Raw genomic sequence first — 27,092 nt, forward strand, 5'->3', positions numbered from 1 at the left:
AAAAAAAAAAGACAAAAAAAAAAAAAAAAAAAAAAAAAAACCCTAAACTTGCATCAGTACCAGACCTGCCTCCTGCTCTGCTCACCTTCGCGCTGCACGGCAACCACAAGGCCCTCCCAGCCTCCACACAGCCCCATTCTTCCAGGGTGCAGCTCCTCAAGGGCATGGTCGGCTCCCCACCACACTCCAGATCTCAGCTTTCATGGCCTCAGAGAAGCCCTAACAGTTTCATGTAACCCTCCCTGAACCCTGCATCCATGAGTACCCACACTTTCCCACTCCTTCATGGGCATCTAAGTTATATACTGGTAATTGGGTGCATCTACTGAGCAGTTCTGGCTTGCTTTCTCCGCTAGAGTAGTGGAACACCTTTCTAGAACTAACAGCATGGGTCTGACACAAGGCGTTCAAAATGCTGGCTGAATGAACTGGGGTTTTTCTCCAGGCATCTAGAAGGACAGACTCCTCTTCCTTATTTGCTAATTTTCATTTCAATCAGAAATATTCTCTTGGAAGTTCTAGCTGTAGCTCAATGGTAGTAAACTTGACTAGTACCCATGAGGAGGTGGGTTCGATCGCTGGCATTGCTGTGAGCTTTGGTGTAGGCTGAAGACACAGCTTGGATCCTGCATTGCTGTGGCTGTGGTGTAGGGCAGCAGCTGAAGCTGATTTGACCCCTAGCCTTGGAGCTTCCTTATGGTGCAGGTTTGACCCTAAAAAGCAAAGCTGTCTTCATTTTTCAAATTTTCTTCTTAAAATTACTAAAGCCAGCATTTTCAAAAATAACCACACAAGGAGTTCCTGTTGTGGCACAATGGAAACAAATCGTACTAGTATCCATGAGGATGCAGGTTCGATCCCTGAATTCACTCAGTGGGTTAAGGATCCAGCATTGCCGTGGGCTGTGGTGTAGGTCACAGATGCAGCTCAGATCTGGCATGGCTGTAGCGTAGGCCAGCGAACCTAGCCTGGGAACCTCCATATGCCACGGGTGTGGCCCTAAAAAGACAAAAAATAAAGAAAAAGTAAACACAAGATGACTGATTTCAAGCACAGTTTTCCAGCCTTTCAAGACACACATACACATGCAAAGTACCTTTTACTGTGGAGAATAAAAAACAACTCTCATCTTGAAAATTCTGAACCATCTAAAAGGATAAAACAGATACATAATTAAGATCCAACTGTCTTAACTGATTAGAAAAGGTTAAAATTAGAAGAGATTAAAATTGGTAAAAGAATGTCATTATCTGTATACTGCTGCACAAAGCACAGGACTCAATGGCCAAATTAGTAATTCGAGGAGGCAGTGTGAGGGAGCCAGAACTTACACCTGTTGTTCTGGCTAGGCTGACTGTACTTGCCTGTGGTGGTCCCTGAGATCTGGTCAATCACCCTCTGGCCCACGGGGGACCATTCCCTGCTGGGAATAGTGAATGACTAACAAAAAGTCACTGCCAAAGTATTCTTCTGTTATTGCTTGCTTGCTGCTCAACATAAGCCCTTCTAACCTCACTGCTTTTTAAAATTAATCATCAAATAGTGTATAAAAGGAAAACATACCCAAATGCCTTGCTATATAAAAAGGGCCAAAAGCTCTGCTAACACAGAGTCCCCCGGTGACCAGCACCAGAGATCAAAGAGGGTGGGAATGGAGCCACAGTTCTCAACTTGTATTCCTCCTACCACTCAGAGCACCAGGAACTTTTGGTTATAAATTCTCACCACTTTTGATCCCCAACTCTGAAAATGATTCCCGTAAATACTTGCAAAAGAGGCCACAGGATTTTTTTCTATAGATCTTCAATGATCTATATAAAAGTCAACACCAGAATGAAAGGGAAAAGGGCACACCACTTCTGAGTTACCTGATCGCTAACAAGAATGTGAATACCAGTGGGACCCTGTCTGTAAACCTGGTTAATTTGGTGGAGAGGAATATTAAACACCAACGCAAGTTTTCGAGCAACTTCTGAGGCAACCATTTCTTCTAAGTAGATTGCATGATAAACTGAAATAAAAAAACAAGAACAGCATTTTAACAGTAATCTTCGATCTGTTTTCCACCTTATCTACAACAAGGTCGTACCTTTCAAAGTACTAAAGAAATAAAATATAGAAATTAAAAATGGGGGTGTTCCTGTTGTGGCTCACAGGGTTAAGAACCTGACATAGTCTCTATGAGGATGCGGGTTCGATCCCTGGCCTCGCTCACTGAGTTAAGGATCAAGTGGGCTATGGTATAGACTGGCAGCTCCAGCACCGATATGACCCCTATCCCTAGTAACTTACATATGCCAAGGGTGTGGCTATAAAAAGAAAAAAAATTAAAAATGGGAATATTTTCCCCACATGCATCTTTGAACATGTTATAAAGATTTTACAACGTCAGTAAAATGGGAAAAATGTAGAAGAAGCCCCCCACTCCCATCAATGCTTTCTTCCCAAGCCACCAATGTTCTAGTCATCATTTTAGTAAATCTAAGATTTTAAAAAAGCAAAACTGGAGTTCCCGTTGTGGCTTGGTGGTTAACAAACCCAACTAGTATCCATGAGGACGTACGTGGGTTTGTTTGATCCCTGGCTTCACTCAGTGGGTTAAGGATCCAGCCTTGCTGTGAGCTGTGGTGTAGGTTGCAAATATGGCTCAGATCCAGTGCTGCTGTGGCTGTGGTAGAGGCCGGTAGCTATAGCTCTGATTTGACCCCCAGCCTGGGAACCTCCATGTGTCTCAGGTGCGGCCTTAAAAAGACCAAAGAAAAAATAATTAAAAAGCAAAACCCCAGCGCATTCAGGGTGGTCTTTTCCTTGTTAGGTATTTCTCGCATAGAAGGCCACATGAGAAAGAGATCACCATGCAGTCCCCACCCGGCAGAAGTCCTGCAAAGCCCATCTCAGAAGGGCACCCACCTCCCATACCCACCGTAGGGCGTGGCGCTGCTGCTGTCGCCCCCACCACCAGCTGCCTGCTGCTGCCCCTGCTGCACTGGCTGCTCGCGGCAGACATAGAGGGTCAGGCGGGGCCGCACCGACCTGCAACCAGAAGATGGTGCTTGTGAGCTGGCAGGAGGGCCGCATGCGCAAGCAACAGCTACAAGACTCCAGGGTCTACTTCCTGAAGTGAACTGGACAAAGTTACTTCATCATACGAAATCGTTTACTAAAAAAATATACATATATATGAAAACACACACCTCACACCAACTATTACAGGTAGTCTAATCTGACGATCCACACTCAACCACTGAGAGGGTCTGTCAGATACTGGTAAATTTAAGTTTCAAGATTAAGTCAGCAATTTAAAATCAGTAAGATTCAGCTTTAATGGAATTCTCACAGCACAAGTCTAGAAATATCAAAATAGTAAATGGATCTTAAAAGCCAGCACAAGTTTACAGTTCTATTATTTTAATTCACAATTAGAAATTTACATGTTTAATAACTGTTTAGTAGTGTGATATGACCTTGAAAACCAGAGATTCTGTAGCGCTCACCTACGTGAGAAGTTTGTTTTCTTGGCAACAAACCCAGTCGTCTTCAAGAACTCAGTCCTGCCCAGTGCATTTCTACAGCCTTAGTCTACCTCTGCCCTCATCAGTGCCTGCCTGAAGGTGTACACAAAACAGTCTCCTCGTGAGCACGGCGCCCCGGCCCACGCCGCCCGGGGAACGCAAAGAAGGCACAATCTTGTTTCAAGAGGACAACTCCTTTCCAACACAGCATTTTTTACCTGGACTTCAGTGAATGATAAAGCCGAATCCCATCGGCTGTACCACAAATCTGTACTAGATCCTCCTTTGTCAGTTTTAGTAAGTCGGCACCTGGAAAAGAGATGATTAAAGAGAATACTCTCAAGGAAATAAGAAGAGAGCCAGCAGTACTGGCTGCTTGATAGCATGTCTTCACAGTTAAACATCCTTCAAATCCACTGCAGGTCTCCTCTGCCTACCCACACACATGAACAGCACACCCCCTTCCCTTGGAACCAAAGAGAATACTGGTCCTCCCTCCCTCCCTATGCCAGGAAGGAGCTCCAGAAGCCCAGAAGCTGGTAAATCAGGGCAATGAGCACGGCAGACAGGACCCTGTTCCCAGTACAGGACTGCACTGCCTGCCTTATTTTGGCTGGGTTGTGGTTATGTGGAGAAATGTGACTCTGACACCAGACAATCCATCTTGAGATCATCAGACCAATCTTTAACTCAAGGAAGGAAGAAATGCAAGTCAGTTTTGGAAACCTGCCCAAAGTCACACAGTTGGCAGAAGAGCTAACACTAACCCTTTTTACACTATAACATGCTATGTCCAATTGAACATTCTGTAACACAATTCTGTCACAGCAGCCAGTTTTGCTACAAAAACATGGCAGAGAATTGCATCTTATACTTAAGATTTCCCCATAAACACTTGGTAAGTGTAAATGACATGATATCTAGTCTATGCTTTAAAACAGAACAGAAACGGAGTGGGGAGAGGGAGACAAAGGCTAGTCATTTTGGCATTTCACCACCACCAAAATTAGGAGACAGAATCTTGCCACAGGGGTCTCCCTAATTACCTAGTACCCCTCCTCCACCATCCCTAATATCTGGCAACCATTCATCTGTTTACTGCCTCTGATTTTTGTCATTTTGACAGTGTTATATAAATGGAATCATACGTATGTTACTTTTTTTTTTTGCTCAGCATAATGCCTTTGCCTCTATCCAAGATGTTGTAGCAACAGTCTTTTTTTTTCTTTTTATGGCCACACCTGTGGCATATGGAAGTTCTCAGGCTAGGGATCAAATCAGAACTGCAGCTGCCAGCCTATGCTACAGCCACAGCATCTCATGATTCAAGCCACATCTGTAACCTATGCCACAGCTCACGGCAATGCCGGATCCTTAACCCACTGAGTGAGGCCAGGGATTGAACCTGTGTCCTCACGAATACTGGTCAGGTTCTTAATCCACTGAGCCAAAACTACTGTTGTAGCAGAAGTGTGTTCCCCTTTAATGCTCTGTAGTATTACAGAATATGGATTTTATAGACTTAAGTTTTTCTTACCTAATAAGCTAAGGGAGTATTTAGATGGAATTTTTAAAAGGACCAAGCAGTGCTTCTTCCAAGTGGTACAATAAGAAGACTGCTTGGAGGGACAGTAATAGAAATATCAGGGGCAGCATTTCCCAAACATGGCCCTGGGACCCTTTCCTAAAGAATACTTCATAACGTGTCCTGCCACCTCATCCTGTGAAATGCCAGGCCGCAGCAAAGTGCAGCCAGCTGTCCTTGGCCCACAGTGCTATGGAACCATGCAGATACGGCTTGAGCCTTTTATGAGGACGGAACATTGTATGCACACAGTTGGCATAGAGGAAAACTTGGTTTCACAAAGAAATTGGTTTCCTATGACATCAGCCCTGTATGCTGTGCTTATGCTGTCATTAGCCATTCCCCAGGTAGTCTTTGTCTGTCTAAAGTTTTGGCTGAAAGTCATTCCCTAGGTGGGAATCCACATTTTTATGATTAACTGTGAAAAAACTGACTTAAAATTTTAGTGCCTGTATCGGGAGACAGATGAGGAGCACAGCACAGGGCAACACCAGCTGGGGCACAAGGTGGCCCCAGGTTACTGCTCTGTCAGACAGATTTGTGTTTTTAGTTCTGAGCTCTTCCCTGTGAGCAGTGACCACTGTGGCTTGGCCTTCTGCCATTTCCTTCCCCTGTGAGCATCCGCACAGTAGAAAAAGCAAGGAGAGGGAGGCTTCTTGCTCTGACCCTCTCTGGGAGGCACTTTTCAGTAGTTGTGGCTCAGTGGGTTAAGAACCTGACCAGTATTCGTGAGCATGTTAGTTTGTGTCCAGCTCTGAATGTGGGTTAAGGATGTGCACACACATGCTGGTGGTGGTTCTATGAACTTGTACATAAAGCAAAAATTATTATCAAATAAAAAGTTATTAACTATACATACCTAAACAAAAATATGGGCATGTAAAACTGTTGAAACAGTATTGAGTTCCTATTTTGAAACTGTATCGTAAGTCTGCAAGAGCTTACCAGTGAGGACACTGGGGGACAGGTACACAGGACTTCCCTATACAAATTCTGCCATACGCTTAGGAATCTATTTACAGTTATTTCCAAAAAAATTAGGGCTACTGAAAATACAGAACAAGTAAACAACACAAACATACCTAAAAAATTGGAGAACAGTCTTGTATAGGAAGAGAATCTGTTTTTGAGCAGCCATTGTTGTGTTTCCTGGATTGTGGCTGAAGGCTGCAGTTGCTATTAACAAAGAAAATGAACATAAATAGAAGAAACAATTCAAGGTTACCAAAAAAATAGTCACTGGAATGTTATAGAGAAGAATATTTAAACGAAACACAGAAATCCTCCAGGTTTAAAGTTTAAAATGCCCAGGAAGAGCCCAGGGGTTGTGGCTATTCAGTGACATGAACCTCTGTCAGAGGCTGCAAAATGCAGGACCCTGAGAGCATAATAGCTTTAAAGAAAAGATACTTACTTCACTAGAGGCCTGTGAAACTCCATCTCCCTGATGATTTGGGGAAGAAGAATTGCTGGGGAGAAGGAGGGAAGGATGATTATAACATTAAAAATTTAACAAGACATTAAAAGCTATTAAACTAGGAGAGTTTAAAACAATACTGTGGGACAGAGCAATGTAAATATGCAAAAAGAATGTATGCACAACTAGTCAGGGAGTGAATAAGATTAAGACACAGAAGACATTCAATTTGTGCCTTCTCCTCCTCCATCTATTCTAGTAAAAAAAAATTCAAGTTTCACGGAGTTCACTTACGGTGCAGTGGACTAAAAATTTGGCATTGTCACTGCAGTGGCTTGGGTTGCTGCTGTGGCGCAGGTTCAATCCCTGGCCTGGGGAATTTACATATGCCCCAGGTATGGCCAAAAACACAGAAAAAAAAAGAAAAAGAATTCAAGTTTCATGAAATAAAAAGGCTCCAGTCATTTCCAGGTGTACTAGGAAAATGAAGGATACTCATTCATTTCAGTTAGGAAAAAAAAATACGAGAATCAAATAAGATAAACAGTTGAGGAGTTTCCATTGTGGCTCAGCAGGTTAAGAACCCAATATTATTGTCTCCATGTGGATGTGGGTTCAGATCCCTGGCCCTGTTCAGTGGGTTAAGGATCCAGTGCTGCCATGCGGTGATGTGGCTCGGATCCTTTGTGGCTGTGCTGTAGGCCTGCAGCTGCCTGGTCAACCTCAGCCCGGGAACTTTCATATGCCACAGGTGCAGCCCTAAAAAATAAATTAATAAAAATTAACTTTCTTTAAAAAAAAAAACGATAAACAGTTGAAAATAACTGCAAAAGTCTACTTTAGAGTTCCTACTGTGGCTCAGTGGTAATGCACCTGACTAGTATCCATGAGGTTGCAAGTTCGATCCCTGGTCTCTCTCAGTGGGTTAAGGATCTGGCGTTGCCGTAAGCTGCGGTGTAGGTCACAGATGCAGCTCAGATTTGGCGTGACTGTGGCTATGGCATAGGCCAGCAGCTGCAGATCCAATGTGACCACTAGCCTGGGAATTACCATGTGCCACACAGCCCCAAAAAGCAAAAAAAGGAAAAAAATCTACTTTAATAATGAGCTATAAGAAATGATATAATGGGAGTTCCCGTCATGGCGCAGTGGTTAACGAATCCGACTAGGAACCATGAGGTTGTGGGTTCAATCCCTGGCCTTACTCAGTGGGTTAACGATCCGGCGTTGCCGTGAGTTGTGGTGTAGGTCGAAGATGTGGCTCGGATCCAGTGTTGCTGTGGCTCTGGCATAGGCCAGTGGCTGCAGCTCTGATTCGACCCCTAGCCTGGGAACCTCCATATGCCGAGGGAGCGGCCCAAGAAATAGCAAAAAGCCAAAAGCCAAAAAAAAAAAAAGAAATGATATAATGATCCTAAGCCAAAATAGTAAATAATATCCCTTTAATGAATACATTTTAATGTATACATTTATCTGTGATTAAAGAGGGTGAAATTCAAGAGAACAAAAGAAACTTGTGCCACCATCCTCATGTTTCCAAGGGAAAATGAACACGAGGTGGCTTCAGGGTGGGTGCGGCCTCATTCCTGGTTCCTTCTTAGCCTGTGTACCTCAATTTCTTTGGTTTATCATGTTGATTATTTACCATCCTTCTCCACCCACTAGGACTAGCTCTTGGGACAGAGCTTTCCTTCACTTACATATCACAGCACCCTAGTCCGTGCTGGGCACACAGCAGGCTATCAGCAATTATCTGGTCAACCAGTGTGTCAAGAATTCACAGGTCATCTCTAAAACTGTCATCGTTTTCTTTTTCTTTTTTTTTTTGTCTTTTTGCCTTTTCTAGGGCCACTCCTGTGGCATATTGATATTCCCAGGCTAGGGATCTAATCGGAGCTGTAGCCACCGGCCTACGCCACCTACAGCAACGCAGGATCTGAGCTGTGTCTGAGACCTACACCACAGCTCACAGCAATGCCAGATCCTTTACCCACTGAGCAAAGCCAGGGATCAAACCCACAACCTCATGGTTCCTAGTTGGACTTGTTAACCACTGAGCCATGATGGGAACTCCTGTCATCATTTTCTAAGTTTATTCAGTCCCCTACATGGTAACACTCTGGTGCCAGAGTGGCCTCCTACTCTCGAGGGATAATCACCTGCATGGAAATAGGCTGCCTCGTCAGAATTACCATCTCTTCAGGGAAAAGGCATGGCTTAATTTGTTTTCTCACCAGACCCTGTTACAGACTGAATGTTTGTGTTCCCTCAAAATTCAGCTGGAAGCCTTACCCGCAATGTGATGGACAAGTACTGACAGTATTAGGAGGTGGGGCCTATGGGAAGTAAAGAGTGTTAGATGAAACCTTAAGGGTGGAGCCCCAGGAATGGGATCAGTGACACTTCTCATGAGTCGTGAGAAAAGAGTCTGCTTTCCACTGCATGAGGACACAGGCCTGCAGTCTGCAACCCCAAAGAGATTCCTCACCAAATCCTGACCCTGTGGGGTCTTCAGCACCATAACATATGAATTTCTATTTTTTCTTCCTTTTTTTTTCCCTCAGGGCAGTACCTGCGGCATATAAGAGCTCCTAGGCTAGGGGTTGAAATGGAGCTGCAGCTGCAGCTTGGGGCACATGCCACAGCCACAGCAACACCAGATCTGAGCCACGTCTGCAACCTACACCACAGATCCCAGCAACGCCGGATTGTTAACCCACTGAGCAAGGCCAGGGATTGAACTCACATCCTCATGGATAGTAATTGGGTTCGTAACCTTCTAAGCCACAACGGGAACTCTGAATTCCTACTGTTTAAGAGCCAGTCTGTGGTTTTTAAATGTTATGGCAGCCTGAGTAAGGCATACCTTGTCAGCATGACTGAAGTATAAAAATGAGAACCCCCCTTCCCCACCCCCCAAAAAAGGAGTTCCTGTCGGGGCTCAGTGGTTAACAAATCCGACTAGGAACCATGAGGTTGCAGGTTTGCTCCCTGGCCTCGAACAGTGGGTTGAGGATCCAGCGTTGCTGTGAGCTATGGTATAGGTCCCAGACGCGGCTTGGATCTGGTGTTGCTGTGGCTGTGTGGTATGGGCCGGCAGCTGTAGCTCCAATTCGACCCCTAGCCTGGGAACCTCCATATGCCGTGGATGCGGCCCTAGAAATGAGAAAAAGACAAAATAAATAAATAAATAAAAATAAAAACAGAACTCTTTCCTTTTAGTCCTTTAACTTTCCTAATTTTCCTTCTCAGCAAAAAATTTCCTTAAGGGTAGGGACCTTCTGATCTGACCTACTCAGCATGAATTCCTGCGCCTGGGAAGGAACACATCCCCTGCTCCATTTCCCATGCCGCCCCAACCCACCAGGCACCAATGACCAGCAGCCAACAGTTAGGGTCAGTAACAGGATGAACAAAGCTACCACTCCCATTTCTAAACCAGAGTAAGTCTTTAGAAATTCAAAAGTCCTTCAAGTTTAAAGACTTACCTTAAAAAAAAAAAAAAAAAAGAGTGTGTCTTTGGAAGGGAGAAGAAATAGAAAACAGTTCTTATTTGACATGGTGAGCATTTAAGTCAATGCAATCCTGACACATTCAAGTCACAGTTTCATCTTAACAACTCACTGTCCTTTTCTAGCCATGAACCCCATTAATTTTGTTTTATCTCACAAAGAATGTATCCTGAGGAGTTCCCGTCGTGGCGCAGTGGTTAACGAATCCGACTAGGAACCATGAGGTTGCGGGTTCGGTCCCTGCCCTTGCTCAGTGGGTTAAGGATCCGGCGTTGCCGTGAGCTGTGGTGTAGGTTGCAGACGCGGCTCGGATCCCGCGTTGCTGGTGGCTATAGCTCTGATCAGACCCCTAGCCTGGGAACCTCCGTATGCCGTGGGAGCAGCCCAAGAAATGGCAAAAAAAAAAACGTATCTTGAAAACGCACCCTTTTCTACAATTTCCATGGCTGTGAATGTGTGAGACACAAGGAGCTAGGAGCAAAAAGGCTAAAAGGGGAAGAAAAGACAATTTTCCTCTGAAAAGGCTACTTCTAATGACTACATACACCAGATATACAAAAAGGGAGGCTGCTGTAACTTGTGAGAAAGGGAGCTGACGAAGCGTGGGCACTATTGGGCCCTGGCACATGGCACTCACGCAATACCTGTCTGGGACGCTGCACGTGCTCTGTGGTGGGGATGAGAAGGTAGGCGCTGGGGATGGGCTGTGGTTCACGTAGGTTGTGGGGGTATCAGGCCATGGAGAACACTGAGGATAGAAACAAAAGTCAATTAATGATACACTTCTAAAATTATATAGGAGAAATATTCCTGTAATTCACTCTCTAGTCTGGCCAAATGCAAGATTATGAAACACAAGACACCTAACATTCATCAAGCAACCTCACAGAAACATATCAAATGGACTTCCATGTGGCAAGGAAAAATGTTATCTGCTGTGTGCATCTAGACATTGACTAATCTCAGAGGGGACCTGAAGTGATGACAGCAGCAAACATTTATGAAGCGTTTGAAATGGATGCTTAAGTACAATGTACTTTTGAGAAACTTCACCTCCCGCTTCACCAATTCCCCAGGATGTACCTATCAAGGTTTAAAGAACAGCAAAGGCTGGAGTTCCCGTCGTGGCACAGCGGTTAACAAATCCGACTAGGAGCCATGAGGTTGCGGGTTCAATCCCTGGTCTTGCTCAGTGGGTTAAGGATCCGGCATTGCTGTGAGCTGTGGTGTGGGTCGCAGACGCGGCTCAGATTCTGAATGGCTGTGGCTGTGGCTGTAGCCAGCGGCTACAACTCCAATTAGACCCCTAGCCTGGGAACCTCCATATGCCGTGGGTGCGGTCCGAGAAAAGACAAAAACAAAACAACAACAAAAAAGAACAGCAAAGGCAAGAAAGGATTCAGAAGCAACACCTGATGAGGCATGGTGACAAGGATGGTGGCTCTGTCTCACCTAGTGCTTTCTGTCCTCTTCCCTGAGGAGCAGCCTCACCAGCACCCATGTACTTCCTCAGCCTCTATAAGATTAATACTCATCCCCAAGTAAGATGAGATAGGCCCAACACCAAAATACATCAGCTGTGGATGGTACTGCCTGGGTACATCTACCTATCTATTTATGTTTTACCACTTATATTGTTTGGAAGGGGTAGGATGAATTGAAATATTTTTCAGCCCTTGGCACAATTCTGATCAAAAACAGAGCAAAGACACATTAACTATTACACTTAGGAGTACTGAAAAAGCCAAAGCCAACGGCATATGCTGAGCAGGCCAGGGTGGTCTCAAATGCTGAGGATGGAGGGAACACATTTCTTCCATGGGTGGTCTTTCTAAAACTGCCAGTTCCCTCAGTTCCAAGGGTCCCCTTTCATAATCGCTTTTCTCCCATTACATACAAGAAAAAACGACATCCTCTCTCACCATGGCTATGGGTTATAAGACTACCAAAAACCAAGTAAAAGACCATTCAAAGACATTAGGAGAGATACTAAGAACGTACATGACTCCACAGCATTCTTATGTGTGTCGGGGAGTTTTCAATTCTTTGCTTTCAAAAAAAGCAAGGAGGACATCTTGTCACCTGACAGTGAAATAAATTATCAGATCATATAAAAATAGATCATTGGGATTTGGGTCAAAGGAAGGAGATCCCAAGATCTGAATGATACTGCTGAAAGAAAAATAAATACATCTCAATAAAGTTTATCTTATTTATTAAAAAAAAATCTATAAATACATTCTACCCCGACTCATCATTCAAGAGGCATTTCCAGTAACATTTTTATTTATATACTTAACATTTATTCATCAAAATTTGTATGATTTGCTGTTTTGATAAACTGGTACAAATAACAAGTTTTGAATTCTTCAACTGACCTAAGCCTTATGGCCATTGGAAACTTTAAAAATTAAATTTCGATTTATATAAGTTTGTTGTAAAAAATTAATTAGTGTGAGGAGTTCCCACTATGGTACAATGGGATCAGTGGCATCTCTGGAGTGCTAGGATGCAGGTTCTATTCCCAGCCCCACACAGTGGGGAAAGGATCCAGCACTGCCACTGCCACAGCTGCAGTGTAGCTCATGACTGTGGCTCAGATCTGACCCCTGGCCTAGAAACTCCATATATGCCACAGGGAGGCCAAAAAAGGGGAAAAAAAAGAAAAAAAAAAAAAAAGCAATTAGGGTGATCATTAAAAGATTTCCAACCCATAGCAAATATAATACTTAATGGAGAAAAACTGAAAGCCTTCTCACTTAAATCTACAACAAGACAGGGATGCCCACTCTCACCACTGCTATTCAACATGGTTTTAGAAGTCCTAGCCACAGCAAGCAGACAAACAAAAGAAATAAAAGGCATCCATATAAGAAGAGAAGAGATAAAACTGTCACTGTACGCAGATGACATGATACTATACATAGAAAACCCTAAGGACTCAACCCCAAAACTACTTGAACTGATTAATAAATTCAGCAAAGCAGCAGGATAGAAGATTAACATTCAGAAGTCAGTCGCATTTCTGTATACCAGAAATGAAATATTAGAAAAGGAATACAAAAATACGATACCTTTTAAAATTGCACCTCACAAAATCAAATACCTCGGAATACACCTGACCAAGGAGGTAAAGGACTTATATGCTAAGAACTATAAACTTTAATCAAAGAAATTAAAGAAGATGTAAAGAAATGGAAAGATATTCCATGTTCATGGATTAGAAAACTCAATATTGTAAAAATGGCCATACTACCCAAAGCAATCTACAGATTCAATGCAATCCCTATCAAATTACCCATGACATCTTTCACAGAACTAGAACAAACAATCCAAACATTTATATGAAACAACAAAAGACCAGAATCGCCAAAGCAATCCTGAGAAACAAAAACCAAGCAGGGGGCATAACTCTCCCAGACTTCAAGAAATACTACAAAGCCATAGTCATCAAAACAGTGTGGTACTGGTATCAAAACAGACAGACAGACCAATGGAACAGAAGAGAGAACCCGGAAAGAAACCCTGACACCTATGGTCAATTAATCTTTGACAAGGGAAGCAAGAACATAAAATGGGAAAAAGAAAGTCTATTCAGCAAGCATTGCTGGGAAACCTGGACAGCTGCATGCAAAGCAATGAAACTAGAACACACCCTCACACCATGCACAAAAATAAACTCCAAATGGCTGAAAGACTTAAATATGCGACAGGACACCATCAAACTCCTAGAAGAGAACATAGGCAAAACACTCTCTGACATCAACATCATGAATATTTTCTCAGGGCAGTCTCCCAAAGCAATAGAAATCAAAGCAAAAATAAACCCATGGGACCTCATCAAACTGAAAAGCTTTTGCACAGCAAAGGAAACCCAAAAGAAAACAAAAAGACAACTTTCAGAATGGGAGAAAATAGTTTCAAATGATGCAACCAACAAGGGCTTAATCTCTAGAATATCTAAACAACTTATACAACCCAACAGCAAAAAAGCCAATCAATCAATGGAAAAATGGGCAAAAGACCTGAATAGACTGTTCTCCAAAGAAGATATACAGATGGCCAGCAAACACATGAAAAAATGCTCAACATCGCTGATCATAAGAGAAATGCAAATCAAAACTACCATGAGATACCACCTCACACCAGTCAGAATGGCCATCATTAATAAATCCACAAATAACAAGTGCTGGAGGGGCTGTGGAGAAAAGGGAACCCTCCGGCACTGTTGGTGGGAATGTCAACTGGTACAGCCACTATGGAGAACAGTTTGGAGATACCTTAGAAATCTATACATGGAACTTCCATATGAACCTGCAATCCCACTCCTGGGCATCTATCCGGACAAAACTCTACTTAAAAGATACACATGCACCCGCATGTTCATTGCAGCACTATTCACAATAGCCAAGACATGGAAACAACCCAAATGTCCATCGACAGATGATTGGATTCGGAAGATGTGGTATATACACAATGGAATACTACTCAGCCATAAAAAAGAATGACATAATGCCATTTGCAGCAACATGGATGGAACTAGAGAATCTCATACTGAGTGAAATGAGTCAGAAAGACAAAGACAAATACCATATGATATCACTCATAACTGGAATCTAATATCCAGCACAAATGAACATCTCAGAAAAGAAAATCATGGACTTGGAGAATAGATTTGTGGCTGCCCGACAGGACAGGGCGGGAGTGGGAGGGATCAGGAGCTTGGGGTTATCAGATACAACTTGGAATGGATTTACATGGAGATCCTGCTGAATAGCATTGAGAACTATGTCTAGATACTTACACTGCAACAGAAGGAAGGGTTGGGGGAAAAAATGTATACATGTAAGAGTAACTTGGCTCCCATGCTGTACAGCAGGAAAAAAAAAATAAATAAATAATGTCCTATGAAGACAAAATTATTTAAGGGGAGTGAAAGAGAAAACAGAAGTTCAAGAAAGAAGAGCAGAGTAGAATTTCAGACAACCACAATGGGCATCAAACTGCTATGGCATTTAGACTGCACAGGGTACATGACAAACAGTAATAAGACGGTTTCACCTAAACTGAAATACAAGTATTCGCTATGTCAGAAACTGTCTTCTTTGCAACTATTTAAATTTACAATGAAAACTTTCAGTTGTCTATCTAAAAACGTGCAAGAGAGTATATATTATATTCTTTTTCAATATTCTTTTGTGTGAAGTCAAGACCACTAGTATGAAGGATTCTAAAAGTAGAAACCAAGTCTTTCCAAGGGTTACAAGTGCTTCAAAGAACAAGTCTGACGCCCATCAGAAGCATGGAAAGAGGAAAATAAAACAGAAATCCCAGAATCTTAACCTCCTTTACGACTACCCATTAGGTAGGTACCCACTCAAAAATGGGGGAACTGACCGCAGATTTAATATTTCAACTATTATCAACTTTCAAAAAGAGAAATCCAATCTGGGGATTCCTTTGTGGCACAGTGGGTTAAAGATCAGGTGTTACCACTGCAGTGGTTCAGGTCATGGCTGTAGCCTGGGTTTGATCCCTGGCTGGGGAACTTCTACATGCTGTGGGCGTGGCCAAAACAAACAAAACCCACAAGAAATCCAATCTGGCTGGAATACACTGCTAAACCCACCGCACGTTCTACCAATTTCACTATAAATGACATTTTACACAACGCCCATTCATTTTATCAAGGGCCTTTGGGTTTTTTCTCATCTTACAGAGTAGTACCTCCCCCAACTTACCTAGATTAAGGGACTCAAGACTCTGTGAGCCAACTGACAGGTCTCATAACTTGTAGGTGTCACATGCTCAGTCACCTGCACTACTTGGAAAACATTCCTGTGACACAACTTTCCCCAGAAACAAAACATTACAAAAAATAGCAAAACATGCATAAACAGCATAAACCTTTTAATGTCAAGTCTCCCATATTTGCTTTGGTAATTACTGCCAGCAGTTTAACTGAGGAAATTAAGCCATCAACAACTCCAAATTGGCATGGCACATAGTTCAGCAAAGACACCATTTTTTTTTTCTTTTTTGGTTTTTTGTCTTTTCTAGGGCCGCACCAGTGGCATATGGAGGTTCCCAGGCTAGGGGTCTAATTGGAGCTGCAGCAGCTGGCCTACGCCACAGCCGCAGCAACACCAGATCCGAGTCGCATCTGTGACCTACACCACAGCTCATGGCAACGCCAGATCCTTAACCCACTGAGCAAGGCCAGGTTCCTCATGGTTCCTAGTCAGACTATCTCCACTGCACCATGATGGGAACTCCAAAGACACCAAATTTACTGAAACTCCATAAAGATATCGATTTGACTTTTACACATCTAAACTTGCCCAACAAATAAGAGACTTGTTTCGCTGAACACTTGAAAACTAGCAATCAACAAAAACTGGCCCTGTTGGGAGGCCTCTACTTTTAGAAAACAACTGATTCCAGGTTCTTCTTTTTTTTTTTTTAGTCTTTTTTTTTTTTTTTTTTTTAGTGCTGCACCTCAGGCACATGGAGGTTCCCAGGTTAGGGGTCTAATTGGAGCTATAGCTGCCAGCTTATGCCACAGCCATAGCAACTCAGGATCCAAGCTGTGTCTGCAACCTACACCACAACTCAGGGCAATGCCGGATCGTTAACCCACTGAGTGAAGCCAGGGATCAAACCCACAACCTCATGGTTCCCAGTCGGATTCGTTTCTCCTGGCCACAATGGGAACTCCAATTCCAGGTTCTTAAATGGCCAGGCTGGATGAAACACCAAGACTCTCTCCCACCTGGATTTTTTGTAGGTTTCTCTTACAGTCTTACCCATAAGGATAAAAGCATACCAATGATATTTTCGAAGTGTTTCTTCCGCTTTGCCATTCTTTTCTATCTATATAATTAAGCAACTTAACAGTCTAATTCATTAAAGCTCCAGCAACACTGGCCTGCCTGCATAGTTTTGGTGCACTGCATAGTTTTGGTGCACTGCATAGTTTTGGTGCAGAGTCCTTCCCCAGGCAGAATAGAAAATGAAGACCCTGGATAAGCAATGAGATCCTGCTGTATAGCACTAGGAACTATATCTGGTCACTTATGATGGAACATGATAATGTGAGTAGAAAGAATGTATACATGTATGTGTAACTGGGTCACCATACTGTAAGTATAAAATTGACAGAACACCATAAACTAGCTATAATGGAAAAAATAAAAATCATTATAAAATTAAAAAAAAAAAAATGAAGACCCACTGCAGAATGTAGATACTGGCAGCCTGATAAAATATAGCTCAGATGCAAAGACCAACAGAGACACTAGGGGTTTGGTTGTGCTGTGGCTCCTGGGAACCTACAGTGCTGCCTCTATTCAGTGAAGGATCATTTCACACAGCACCTGTGAACTTGAAAAGGTGAGTCTGGCTATCCCTTTCTGCTCAAAGCCAACTGTAACTATCAGAATTGCTGGCCTTCTTTTCAGGCACTTGATGAAATATACAAAACGCCATAGGACTTTCTTTTTTAGGGGATTAATCTCTACCTTTTTTTTAAGGAACGGGTTCCCAAGAAGAGCTCTAACCACCCCAGAAACATCTTAACCAAATCAAATGCAGCCGGGGGTAGCATGCAATACACACTAAGAAGATGTGAAATCCCAGGCCAGTGAACTGCTGATGTTTTGCATACTTTAGACTTAAGATTCATTAATAATTTACCAACAATTCTACCATCTTCAGATTAGCCCTGGGCTATAACAGATTTGTTTAATTTACAAATTATCAGAATGCATTCCTTTTAATTAGTTTATAACAAGAGGGGAAAAGTGATTTGAGTTACCAGGGTCTCCCCCCAAAATCTACTAAGAACCATCTGTGGGTCTTCAGCTGGGAAATCAGAAGAGAATAAAAACATAAAATTGGAGGAACAGATATTTGGGGGAAGGAGTATACAGTTGTTCTTTACAACCTTTGATTTGAATCCAAAAAACCCAGTTAAAGAAAATGCAACATGTATGCTCCCCCTCCACTCAGGAGGACATTTTTAGTTTTACTACATATAAAAGCATTTAAAATATTTTCATTCAATGATGTTCCTGGGATAGTGCCTGTGACGTTCAAAGTCTACAGACAATTTCAGATTCATGTATTAGAGTGAAAATTCCATTTTTGATACCTTGATATAGTTTAAACACTTCAATGATGAATAGAGTAGCCATTAATACACATGATGATGGTTATTTTAAAATAATTAATGCTCTCTTTCACACTTACTATGGGTATACAAATGATCTAAGTTTACATATAACAGTATAGTCATTTGTCAACTGTTTGATGAAGAGTTGTGTCATGAACAAAGATCTGCTCTACCCAAGCTAACAAAGCTTATATTCAACCATTCCCACCCTGGAATGCACACTGGGGGGACCAGGGCGGGGTGCAGCAAGGTGCATTATTCTGGCATGAAGCATAAGGTCATAATGCAGGTGCAAAAAGGAAATACTAACACAGTCAAAGATTGTTTTTCTACCAGTGCTGCCAAACAGGCTTTTAAAAGCACAGACAGACACACATTCTTATTCTACATGCAGGGAAATGTGACACAAAGTATTGCATATGTTCATGTCAAGCTTGCTGCTATACTTTCTCTAAATATTCTTACCAGTTACACACATGAGAAAACAAAACTTTTTACATCACACAAAAATTCTAACTATTTTACTACAGAAAGTATTTTCAATTAATTTCAGTGCTCTTAAAGGAAGCATGTGTGCAAAGGAGAGGGAGGGAGAGGGAGAAGAAGGAAATAGGGAGGGACCACATTTCTGAGTGCCATTTTTCCCTCCAAAACCACCCAAAATGGTCAACTTGGCTCCAAAGTGTTAGATTTAGGAAATTTTCCTCAGTGAGGAATAAACAGAAAGCAGGAAGTCTAAACAAAAGCAAATTAAATCAAGAACATCAAAAACAAATTTGGCTTTACTTTTCAGTAGAAGTTGGTCCTATATCTAACACTGCACAAGGTTTCTTGCACAATGAAAAGAGAAGCAGAAGCCCCTTACACTGCCTCGCTTTGCCAGAGAATCACCGTAGTCTGCTGGCAAAGTCCGCTTGCTGGACTTTTTCTGCTCATGTTCAACTGCATCTTCAATTATAGGCTCAAGCCTCATCTGGACAAACACCAAAGATTGGGATCAATGTCTTTTCATTATACAAAGAAAGATCTAATACCCTGTTTTATGTCTCTGCAGCCCATTTAAATGACTAGCAGATTCAAAGGTAAAGAAGATGCAAAACCCCAGCAGTGACAAACATCGGACATTCTGGGCCCCGACTTAATCTCTTGCCAACTTCGAGGTTTTTAAGGTCTGTTTCTGAGACCTGATTGGGATTTCAGCATCTTCATTCAAGATCCCACCCAGGAAATGAATCTATTAAAACCCCCAAATTTAAAGAGAATACTTCCCCCACAAATTTCACTAAGAACATTATATCAATCTACCACCCAATCTTCCCAGACCCTTCACAGTGAAACTCATCCTCAGAGGTGGTGCCAGAAAGCACGGCTGGCGTCTCAGGACCAGGGTGGCGCCCGCATTACCTCGGTGAGGACCGTGGTGTCATAGGATGGCTGGTACTTCTCCTTCTCATGAGCAGTTCTCTTCTCCATCTTTTCTCGATCTGTTTTTTGTTTCCTATCTGCACCTTTAGGCTTAAAAACAAAGCAGACTTTTTCATCTATCAGGCTCCTGACAAACACTTTACAAACACTGGGCCTCACTGAAAGCCTGGTTTCCATCTCTTACCTTAAAAACTTTGATTTGGCAGCTAGCTGAGTGTAGATGATCTGTGTACTCTCCATTTTCATTCTGCTTAAAGGTGTCAACCTGGATCCTAAAAGGCACTCCCTTTTCACCTCCGTGCTTCCTGGGAGTAAATTCTGTGCTGATGCAGTGCACCTAGAGAGCAGGTCAAGCTGAGATGGACTCACAGTCCTGTCCACTCATTACCCTTCTACTGCATTCCCTTTTCAGATGTCCTGCCACCAATATAAAGCCAAGCTCCTTTAAAACGAACTCCCATGTATTAGCCAGACATCTCCATAAATATCTGATTGTTTTTAACATGTGGCTTTCCTTGCACAAATCCAACTGGGCCTTTCTGAACTTTCTGGGAATAAGCTCTTCCCAATCCAGTTCCTCTCCTCTAAGCCAGGCCTTATCCCAATCATGGGCACATCAATACAGAGACTTCCTGTGTCCGTCCCCTACCCACCCCCCAAGACCGTTTGCTGCTCTCAGACCCTGGTCCTAAGCCTTCCATGTGGCTCAATCCACAGCAGTTATCACTCATCACTCAGAACTCCCACTGTTTGCCCTCTACCATCCCAACTCCAGCCCATCACCCTACTTCTTGTGATGCTTTGCCCAGGGAATTTCCTCAGTGCACAAAACCCAATTCTCATTCCACTTGCATCCATCTGAACACTCCCACCAACCCTTCAGAGTTCACTGAGGATCCTGAACTCTGCCATCACTGCTGCCCCTCTCCCAACACTACCACATGACAGCTCTAGGATACCTCACAGGGTTAGTTACAAAACTGGTCAGTTACAAAACTGGTCATTTCCCTTTTTCTCTTTCTTTTGGGGAAAACCAATAGTGAACAGTGAATACTTATTTAAGACTGAATCATATATTTGAAGGGGAACAAATATAGAGGGGAAAAAAAAACCCATAAATGTCTGGCACATAGAAGGCCTTTAATATCTATTGCTTTGATGACATAAATGAAGTAGACACATGCTTAAAAAAAGAACACCCAGGAGTTCCCATCGTGGCGCGGCAGAAATGAATCCGACTAGAAACCATGAGGTTGGGGGTTCCATCCCTGGCCTTGCTCAGTAGGTTAAGGATCTTGTATGGCCATGAGCTGTGGTATAGGTCACAGACGTGGCTCGGATCTGGTGTTGCTGTGGCTGTGATGTAGGCCGGCAGCAACAGCTCCAATTATACTCCTAGCCTGGGAACCTCCATGTGCTGCAAGTGCAGCCCTTAAAGAGCAAAAAAAAAAAAAAAAAAAAACACCCAGACAGACAAAAATCACAAAACAATGAGATGAGGCAGTGATTCAAGTTACAGGCCTTGGTATATCTTTAGTCTAATTTTCCCTCCACATAAGACTTTGGTAATTTCTGCTAGCTACATATTCCAAAGTTAAAACTGATCTCTGCACTAAGAAAGACTGTGCACAACCTGAGATGCATGGCCGGTTCTTATAGTGCCCTCATTCACCACATGACCAGTTTCCCTGTTAGATTAACAATATAAGAAAATATTCAACTAATATGAACTATGGCCCTAATGATTATTAGCTGATGTGGGCTACTACCCGATGATCAAGAAAATGCAAAACACTAAAGATTTTCTTCAGCTCCCACAAACTAGAGCCTACGTAGCCTGGTTAGCAATTAAGTGGTTCTCCTTTTCTACATAAAGATCACCTACTTAGTAGTTTTAATTCTGCCACTTACAAATTTGAACATACTGAGTAACAGAATTACTGTGGACTTCATTTTATATATAATATTTGTTTAAAAAAAAACTCAATCTCTTTGAGTATTCTTGGGTGAAATGAAATGCCTGGGAGTTGCTTTAAAGTATTCTATCAAAACTAAAAAGAGGGGACTACTAGTAACTGTTGAAGCCAGGTGTTGGGCACAGAGAGGATTCACTATTATTCTCTTACTTTTGTGATGGCTTGAAAATATCAATATTAAAATATCTTAAAATAAAACTAGAGAGAATTTAAAAACTGTACACTCTTTTCAGTCATGTTCTTTTAAACAGCAGCTTTTGTTAAAAAAATGCATTTTAAGAACAATGTAAATTTTGATTATTACTACTACTGGTAACAGTAATATGTAAATGTTTTACCTATCAGATTGTCTTTATATATGTTAGTTTATAAATGATGAATTTAGTAGATTAACTCCAATTTAACAGACTGCACATGTGCATGTATGTGTGTATATAAAGGACATTACAAGATAGCTTACAAATAAGCATTTAAAGAAAATATCATGCATTGAGAATTCCATCTCACCCATGGCTTTCCAAATGTGTCTAATAATGTAAAAATCCAAACCTGAATGAAAGCAGATGTACGTTTTGCAGGATCCCACAGAAATTCAACTGCATTTAACTGGCTTGGATTTGTCCTTGTATCAATTATTCCCACAGACATTGGAATATCTGTATTTTAAAAAGAAGTGACATAGAAACTCGAATAAATAAAACATTACAACCTACTTTAATTATATTCCAATGAAATTATAATACCTCCCTGCTGAACTTTTTTCTTCAGTGTTCTCCATGGTCAATCACTTCAACATCAAAACCCGCCTAATGTGTATAATAATTTATCCCACCGTGGTTTCTATTCCATTTTCTTAAGAATATGATGGATGGTGCCAATCAAAAAGTAAATTAATGGTTTCAAATTCATAAAATTCCTGGCTCACTTTTTTTAAGCACCAAAAACCACTTTCACTTTTAACTATGAAACAACTCAAGGCACACAGGATCTGCTAACACCAGAAATCTCTCCAAATAATTACATGTGGTGCTAACGTATTAAGAGGTACAGCCAAAGAATTGCCCTCATCTCTCCATGGTCTTCTGATGGCCACTTGTACCTAAATCAAGAAGTCTGTCTCCTGGGCGATTCCACTTCCAACCTTCAAGTTGCTGATGCTCTGTATACTGGAGCCGTCTGTCATGGAATACAACTCTTATGATGCTCTATGGGATAAGTGAGAGAAATGAGCACTTTTAAATTGTTCCAGCTAAAAAGCGGGAAGTGTTTTTCACTTCCTATGCATTAGTCTATAACAGAAATGCATACAAAAACAAAGTCTGCTTTCAACATTTTCTAAGTGAACTGTTTTGCTCTTGAACACCTGAGTTATGGTACAATCGTTTGGTGCAAAGAATTATAACTCAAAAATAATAAGACCAAATAAAATAGTTTCTTAAGGCAAATCTTTATTAAAAAACTGATATCGTAATTCAAATTAAGGTACATGTCCTTAAGAAACTAGTAAGAACTATATTTCGATAAAGAAAATATCCAGTATAGACAGAAATTCCTAAAATGAAAAGGTAGTATATAAACAGAGACGGAACCCAAGGCACAATGGTAAACTGTTCATTTAAAACAATAAAAATTGACTTTCTTTCAAAAGACAGTGTGTGTTGCTGGGGGAGGGGGGATTTGCCCACCACCCTAAAAAGAGAATCTATATACAAAATCCATCCTCAACTGTTTAACCTCTAAATGATGTTATCTGAGGTAAGAAAGGAAAAACAAACAGAGAAAACACAGGTAAAAAACTTCACCAAAACACTCAGGTCCATTCCTAGGGAAGGCTTTAACTCTGCTCCACAAACTCAAGACCAATTCTCTGCTCTCTACCCATTGCCCCTCTCACCTTTGGCAGGTTTGGGCTGCCAACTACTGTCTCATTCCAGGAAAAGGATAAAAAGTCAGATACCAGATTTGCACTAATTAGTGTTTCTGACACATTTATAAATAACTGTTTCTCAGACTATGGTGCAATAAGATAATCTTATTTCCAGCAGACTCTCTGCTGGTTTGAACAGGAAATAACTTGCTAGCAATACATTTAAATACTACTTGAGTGTCCCTGCCTTCCTCACCTGCCAAATGCTGTCCAAAACACAGCTGATAAATATTCTGAAGTGAACCACTTAAAAGTAGCAATATTTTAATTTGAAACAATTTAAAAAGAGACCAGGTCAGCTGTTGGGACCTACGTGGATGCCTGTAAAGGCACAGTTGCCACTGATCCATGCCCATTTTCCCCTCCGGCACCCACTTCAACTCTGCCTACTGGCCACAAAGTCCTCAGAGTGATGGTGCCTGGGCTAGTGGTGGCTCCTGGCTCATATTCACCAGCAGGTTGATCTCTCACAAGAAAGTGCAGCACAGAAAATGTCATGATGATTTGATTCTTCTGTATTTAGTAAGAACCAGATCAAATGCATGAATTCAGATGAAAATAGTATGATAATATAGATATTAAATTTAAGGGCTTTACTGAACCCCATCCTAGGCCAGACTAAGATAGTACAGTAAGGAATATGAAGGAAGGACCACAGTTAAGAAATAGCAAGATATAAAAGAAAAGCTCCTAAATGATACTGGAAAGGAAAGTTGTTATCTGGAAGTTCTCACTAAAAGGGGATAATAACCCTAGAGAACCAGCCACAGATAAAAGGGACCTAACAATAAGACGGAAACAGAATAAGCAGAGAAAGCGGATCACTGAATTAATCAAGCACATCAAGAAGTTCCAAAGCATCTTTGATCAGCATTCAATCCCTAAGACTCCCCTACAATAGCAGAGTCAAAGATGATGGGGCCAGGAGGTTAAACTCTGGATGGTTGCAGAGTATTGTAAGGATCCTCTAGCTGAAGAAGGATGTGATCTTTAAGACATTCATCCTTGGAGTTCCCGTCGTGGCGCAGTGGTTAACAAACCCGACTAGGAACCATGAGGTTGCGGGTTCGGTCCCTGCCCTTGCTCAGTGGGTTCACGATCCGGCGTTGCCGTGAGCTGTGGTGTAGGTTGCAGACGCGGCTCAGATCCCGCGTTGCTGTGGCTCTGGTGTAGGCCAGTGGCTACAGCTCCGATTCAACCCCTAGCCTGGGAACCTCCATATGCCGCGGGAGCAGCCCAAGAAATAGCAACGACAACAACAACAACAACAACAAAAGAAATTCATCCTTGAGGAGTTCCTCTTGTGGCTCAGTGGGTTACGAACCCAACTAGTATCCTTGAGGATGTGGGTTTGATCCCTGGCCTCATTCAGTGAGTTAACAATCCAGCATTGCCATGAGCTGTGGTGTAGGTCACAGATGTGGCTCATATCCCGAGCTGCAGCTCTGGGGCATAGGCCAGTGGCTGCAGGACCAATTTGAACTCTAGCCTAGGAATGTCCAAATGCGGCAGTTGTGGCCCTAAAAAAAAAAAAAAAAAAGAAAAGAAAAGAAAAGAAATTTCTCCTTAAGTTCCCTGGTGGCTCAGCACGTTAAGGATTCAGCATTGTGACTGCTGTGGCTTGAGTAGTCCCTGGCCAGGGAACTTCTGCATGCTGCAGGCACAGCCAAAAACAAAGACAGAAAACTCATTGTGGCTCAGCGGTAACAAACCCTAATAATATCCATGAGGATGTGGGTTTGATCCCTGACCTTGCTCAGTGGCCTTGCTATGAACTGTGAGTGGTGAAGGTCACAGACATGGCTCGGATCCTATGTTGCTGCGGCTATGGTGTAAGCCAGAAGCTGCAGCTCCAATTCAACCTCTAGCCAGAGAACTGCCGTGTGCGGAAGGGGTAACTCTTTAAAAAAAAAAAGAGTATACCCCTTGCACTGTGAATGCTACTTACTGTGCACTGTCTGGCAGGCAGACTTGAGGGGCCGGGAATGGTCTGAAGACATACCCTAAAGGAAGAGCCAAGCCTCCTAAACCTGGAATGACTGACTTCTTTACTCAGATACACCAGCAGGGTAAAGAGATTTCACATTTTACTTGAAATTTTAAAAGGTGAAATTACAGGATTTTTAAAAGTTTCGTATTCCCCCCACCACTATCTTTTACTTTTAAAGAGAAGCAAAGTTTCTGTTGTGGTGGTAGGTGCCCTACCCCCACAGCTTAGCTACAACTAACTTTTCCACAGTACTTTGTTTCCAGAAGGCCTTTACATTTAGTTCACCCAGTAATTGCTGTAATCCCTATCTTACAGATGAGTAAACAAAAACAGCTCAAAAAGTCAGAGTTTTGGGGGTTCCACTGTGGCGCAGCAGAAATGAATCCACATAGAAACCATAAGGTTGCGGGTTTGATCCCTGGCCTTGCTCAATAGGTTAAGGATCTGGTGTTGTTGTGAGCTGTGGTGTAGGTCACAGACGTGGCTCAGATCCTGCGTTGCTATAGCTGTGGTGTAGGCCGGCAACTGTAGCTCCGATTCAGCCCTAGCCTGGGAATTTCCATATGCCTCAGGTGCGGCCCTAAAAAGCCAAAAAAAAAAAAAAAAAAAAAAAAAAAAAGTCATAGAAACAGCCATTACTTCGTTCACGTGAAATTAAGTTTTTTTAATAACCCCTGCAACCAAAAACAAAACTCTTGCAGCAAAACTGCTACAATTGTTAGTCACTGCAGTATAATTATGAATGTAAAGAGATCATCCTTACCTTTACCAGTTTCCCAGTGATCTCAGGCACATCTCCTATTTTCCGATTATCCAGCATTCGAATTTCATAAGACTGACCTATTTTTAAAAATTATGTATCAGAAACAATCCGTATAAAATATACCACTGTGTAACAAAAATTCAACTGTCCATCAAACATACTATTACTCAATGTTAATTACTAGAGAAGCAAATTCAGGTTGACCTTTCTCTTCCTGGCAAATCACCTCGTCTCCTTCTTCCACCATCAAAGAAGACTGAAGAGTTCCTTGGTCAGTTTACTTTCCACCATAAGTCTTTCATTCTATAGTTTCATTTTGCATAAATGCATTATCCGAGATCAATCTTTCATTAATAGCTCTACAACTTACATGCCATAAAATTACCTTTTAAAGCATACGATTAGTTTTTAGTATATGCACAGTTATGCAGCCATGACTGCTATTAATTTTAGAGCATCTTCATCACCAAAAAGAAAACTCACACCATGACCAGTCCTTTTCATCCTTCCACCCCAAGCCCTTTGCAAACAATCTTTCTGTCTGTCAGGATTTGCCTGCTTTGGACACTTGATATAAATGGAATCACACAACATGTGATCTTTAGGGCTGGCTTTTCCATTATGTTTTCAAGGTTCATCCACATTGTAGCATGTGTCAGTCTTTCCTATTTATGGCTAAATTATTCGAATGAATGCACATTTTGTTTATTCATTCATCAGTTGATAGACACATGGGTTGTTTTCACTTTCTGGCTTTTATGATAATGATGCTAGGATTATTTATGAACAGGTTTTTGTGTGAGTCAAGGTCA

At 42.0% G+C, this 27,092-nt stretch overlaps 1 protein-coding gene across 2 annotated transcripts in view; it reads right to left on the bottom strand.

The window, feature by feature from the left end:
- UBP1 (upstream binding protein 1 (LBP-1a)) overlaps positions 1–27,092 on the bottom strand; it is a 72,428-nt gene that overhangs the window by 4,572 nt on the left and 40,764 nt on the right. Inside the window, exons 3-15 of one of the 2 annotated variants that reach the window (XM_003132094.6) lie at positions 26,281–26,357; positions 22,700–22,805; positions 22,150–22,256; positions 19,809–19,961; positions 19,604–19,714; positions 19,065–19,172; positions 10,671–10,774; positions 6,512–6,566; positions 6,180–6,273; positions 3,731–3,821; positions 2,924–3,033; positions 1,869–2,011; positions 1,097–1,148 (exon numbers count right to left, since the gene is read on the bottom strand). In XM_003132094.6, coding sequence (XP_003132142.5) covers positions 1,097–1,148; positions 1,869–2,011; positions 2,924–3,033; positions 3,731–3,821; positions 6,180–6,273; positions 6,512–6,566; positions 10,671–10,774; positions 19,065–19,172; positions 19,604–19,714; positions 19,809–19,961; positions 22,150–22,256; positions 22,700–22,805; positions 26,281–26,357 — 1,311 coding nt within the window. The remainder of the gene's footprint in view (positions 1–1,096; positions 1,149–1,868; positions 2,012–2,923; positions 3,034–3,730; positions 3,822–6,179; positions 6,274–6,511; positions 6,567–10,670; positions 10,775–19,064; positions 19,173–19,603; positions 19,715–19,808; positions 19,962–22,149; positions 22,257–22,699; positions 22,806–26,280; positions 26,358–27,092) is intronic. The other variant, XM_021071558.1, reaches the window with a different exon arrangement.

Source organism: Sus scrofa, chromosome 13 (assembly GCF_000003025.6).
Source record: "Sus scrofa isolate TJ Tabasco breed Duroc chromosome 13, Sscrofa11.1, whole genome shotgun sequence".
Lineage (NCBI taxonomy): Eukaryota > Metazoa > Chordata > Mammalia > Artiodactyla > Suidae > Sus > Sus scrofa.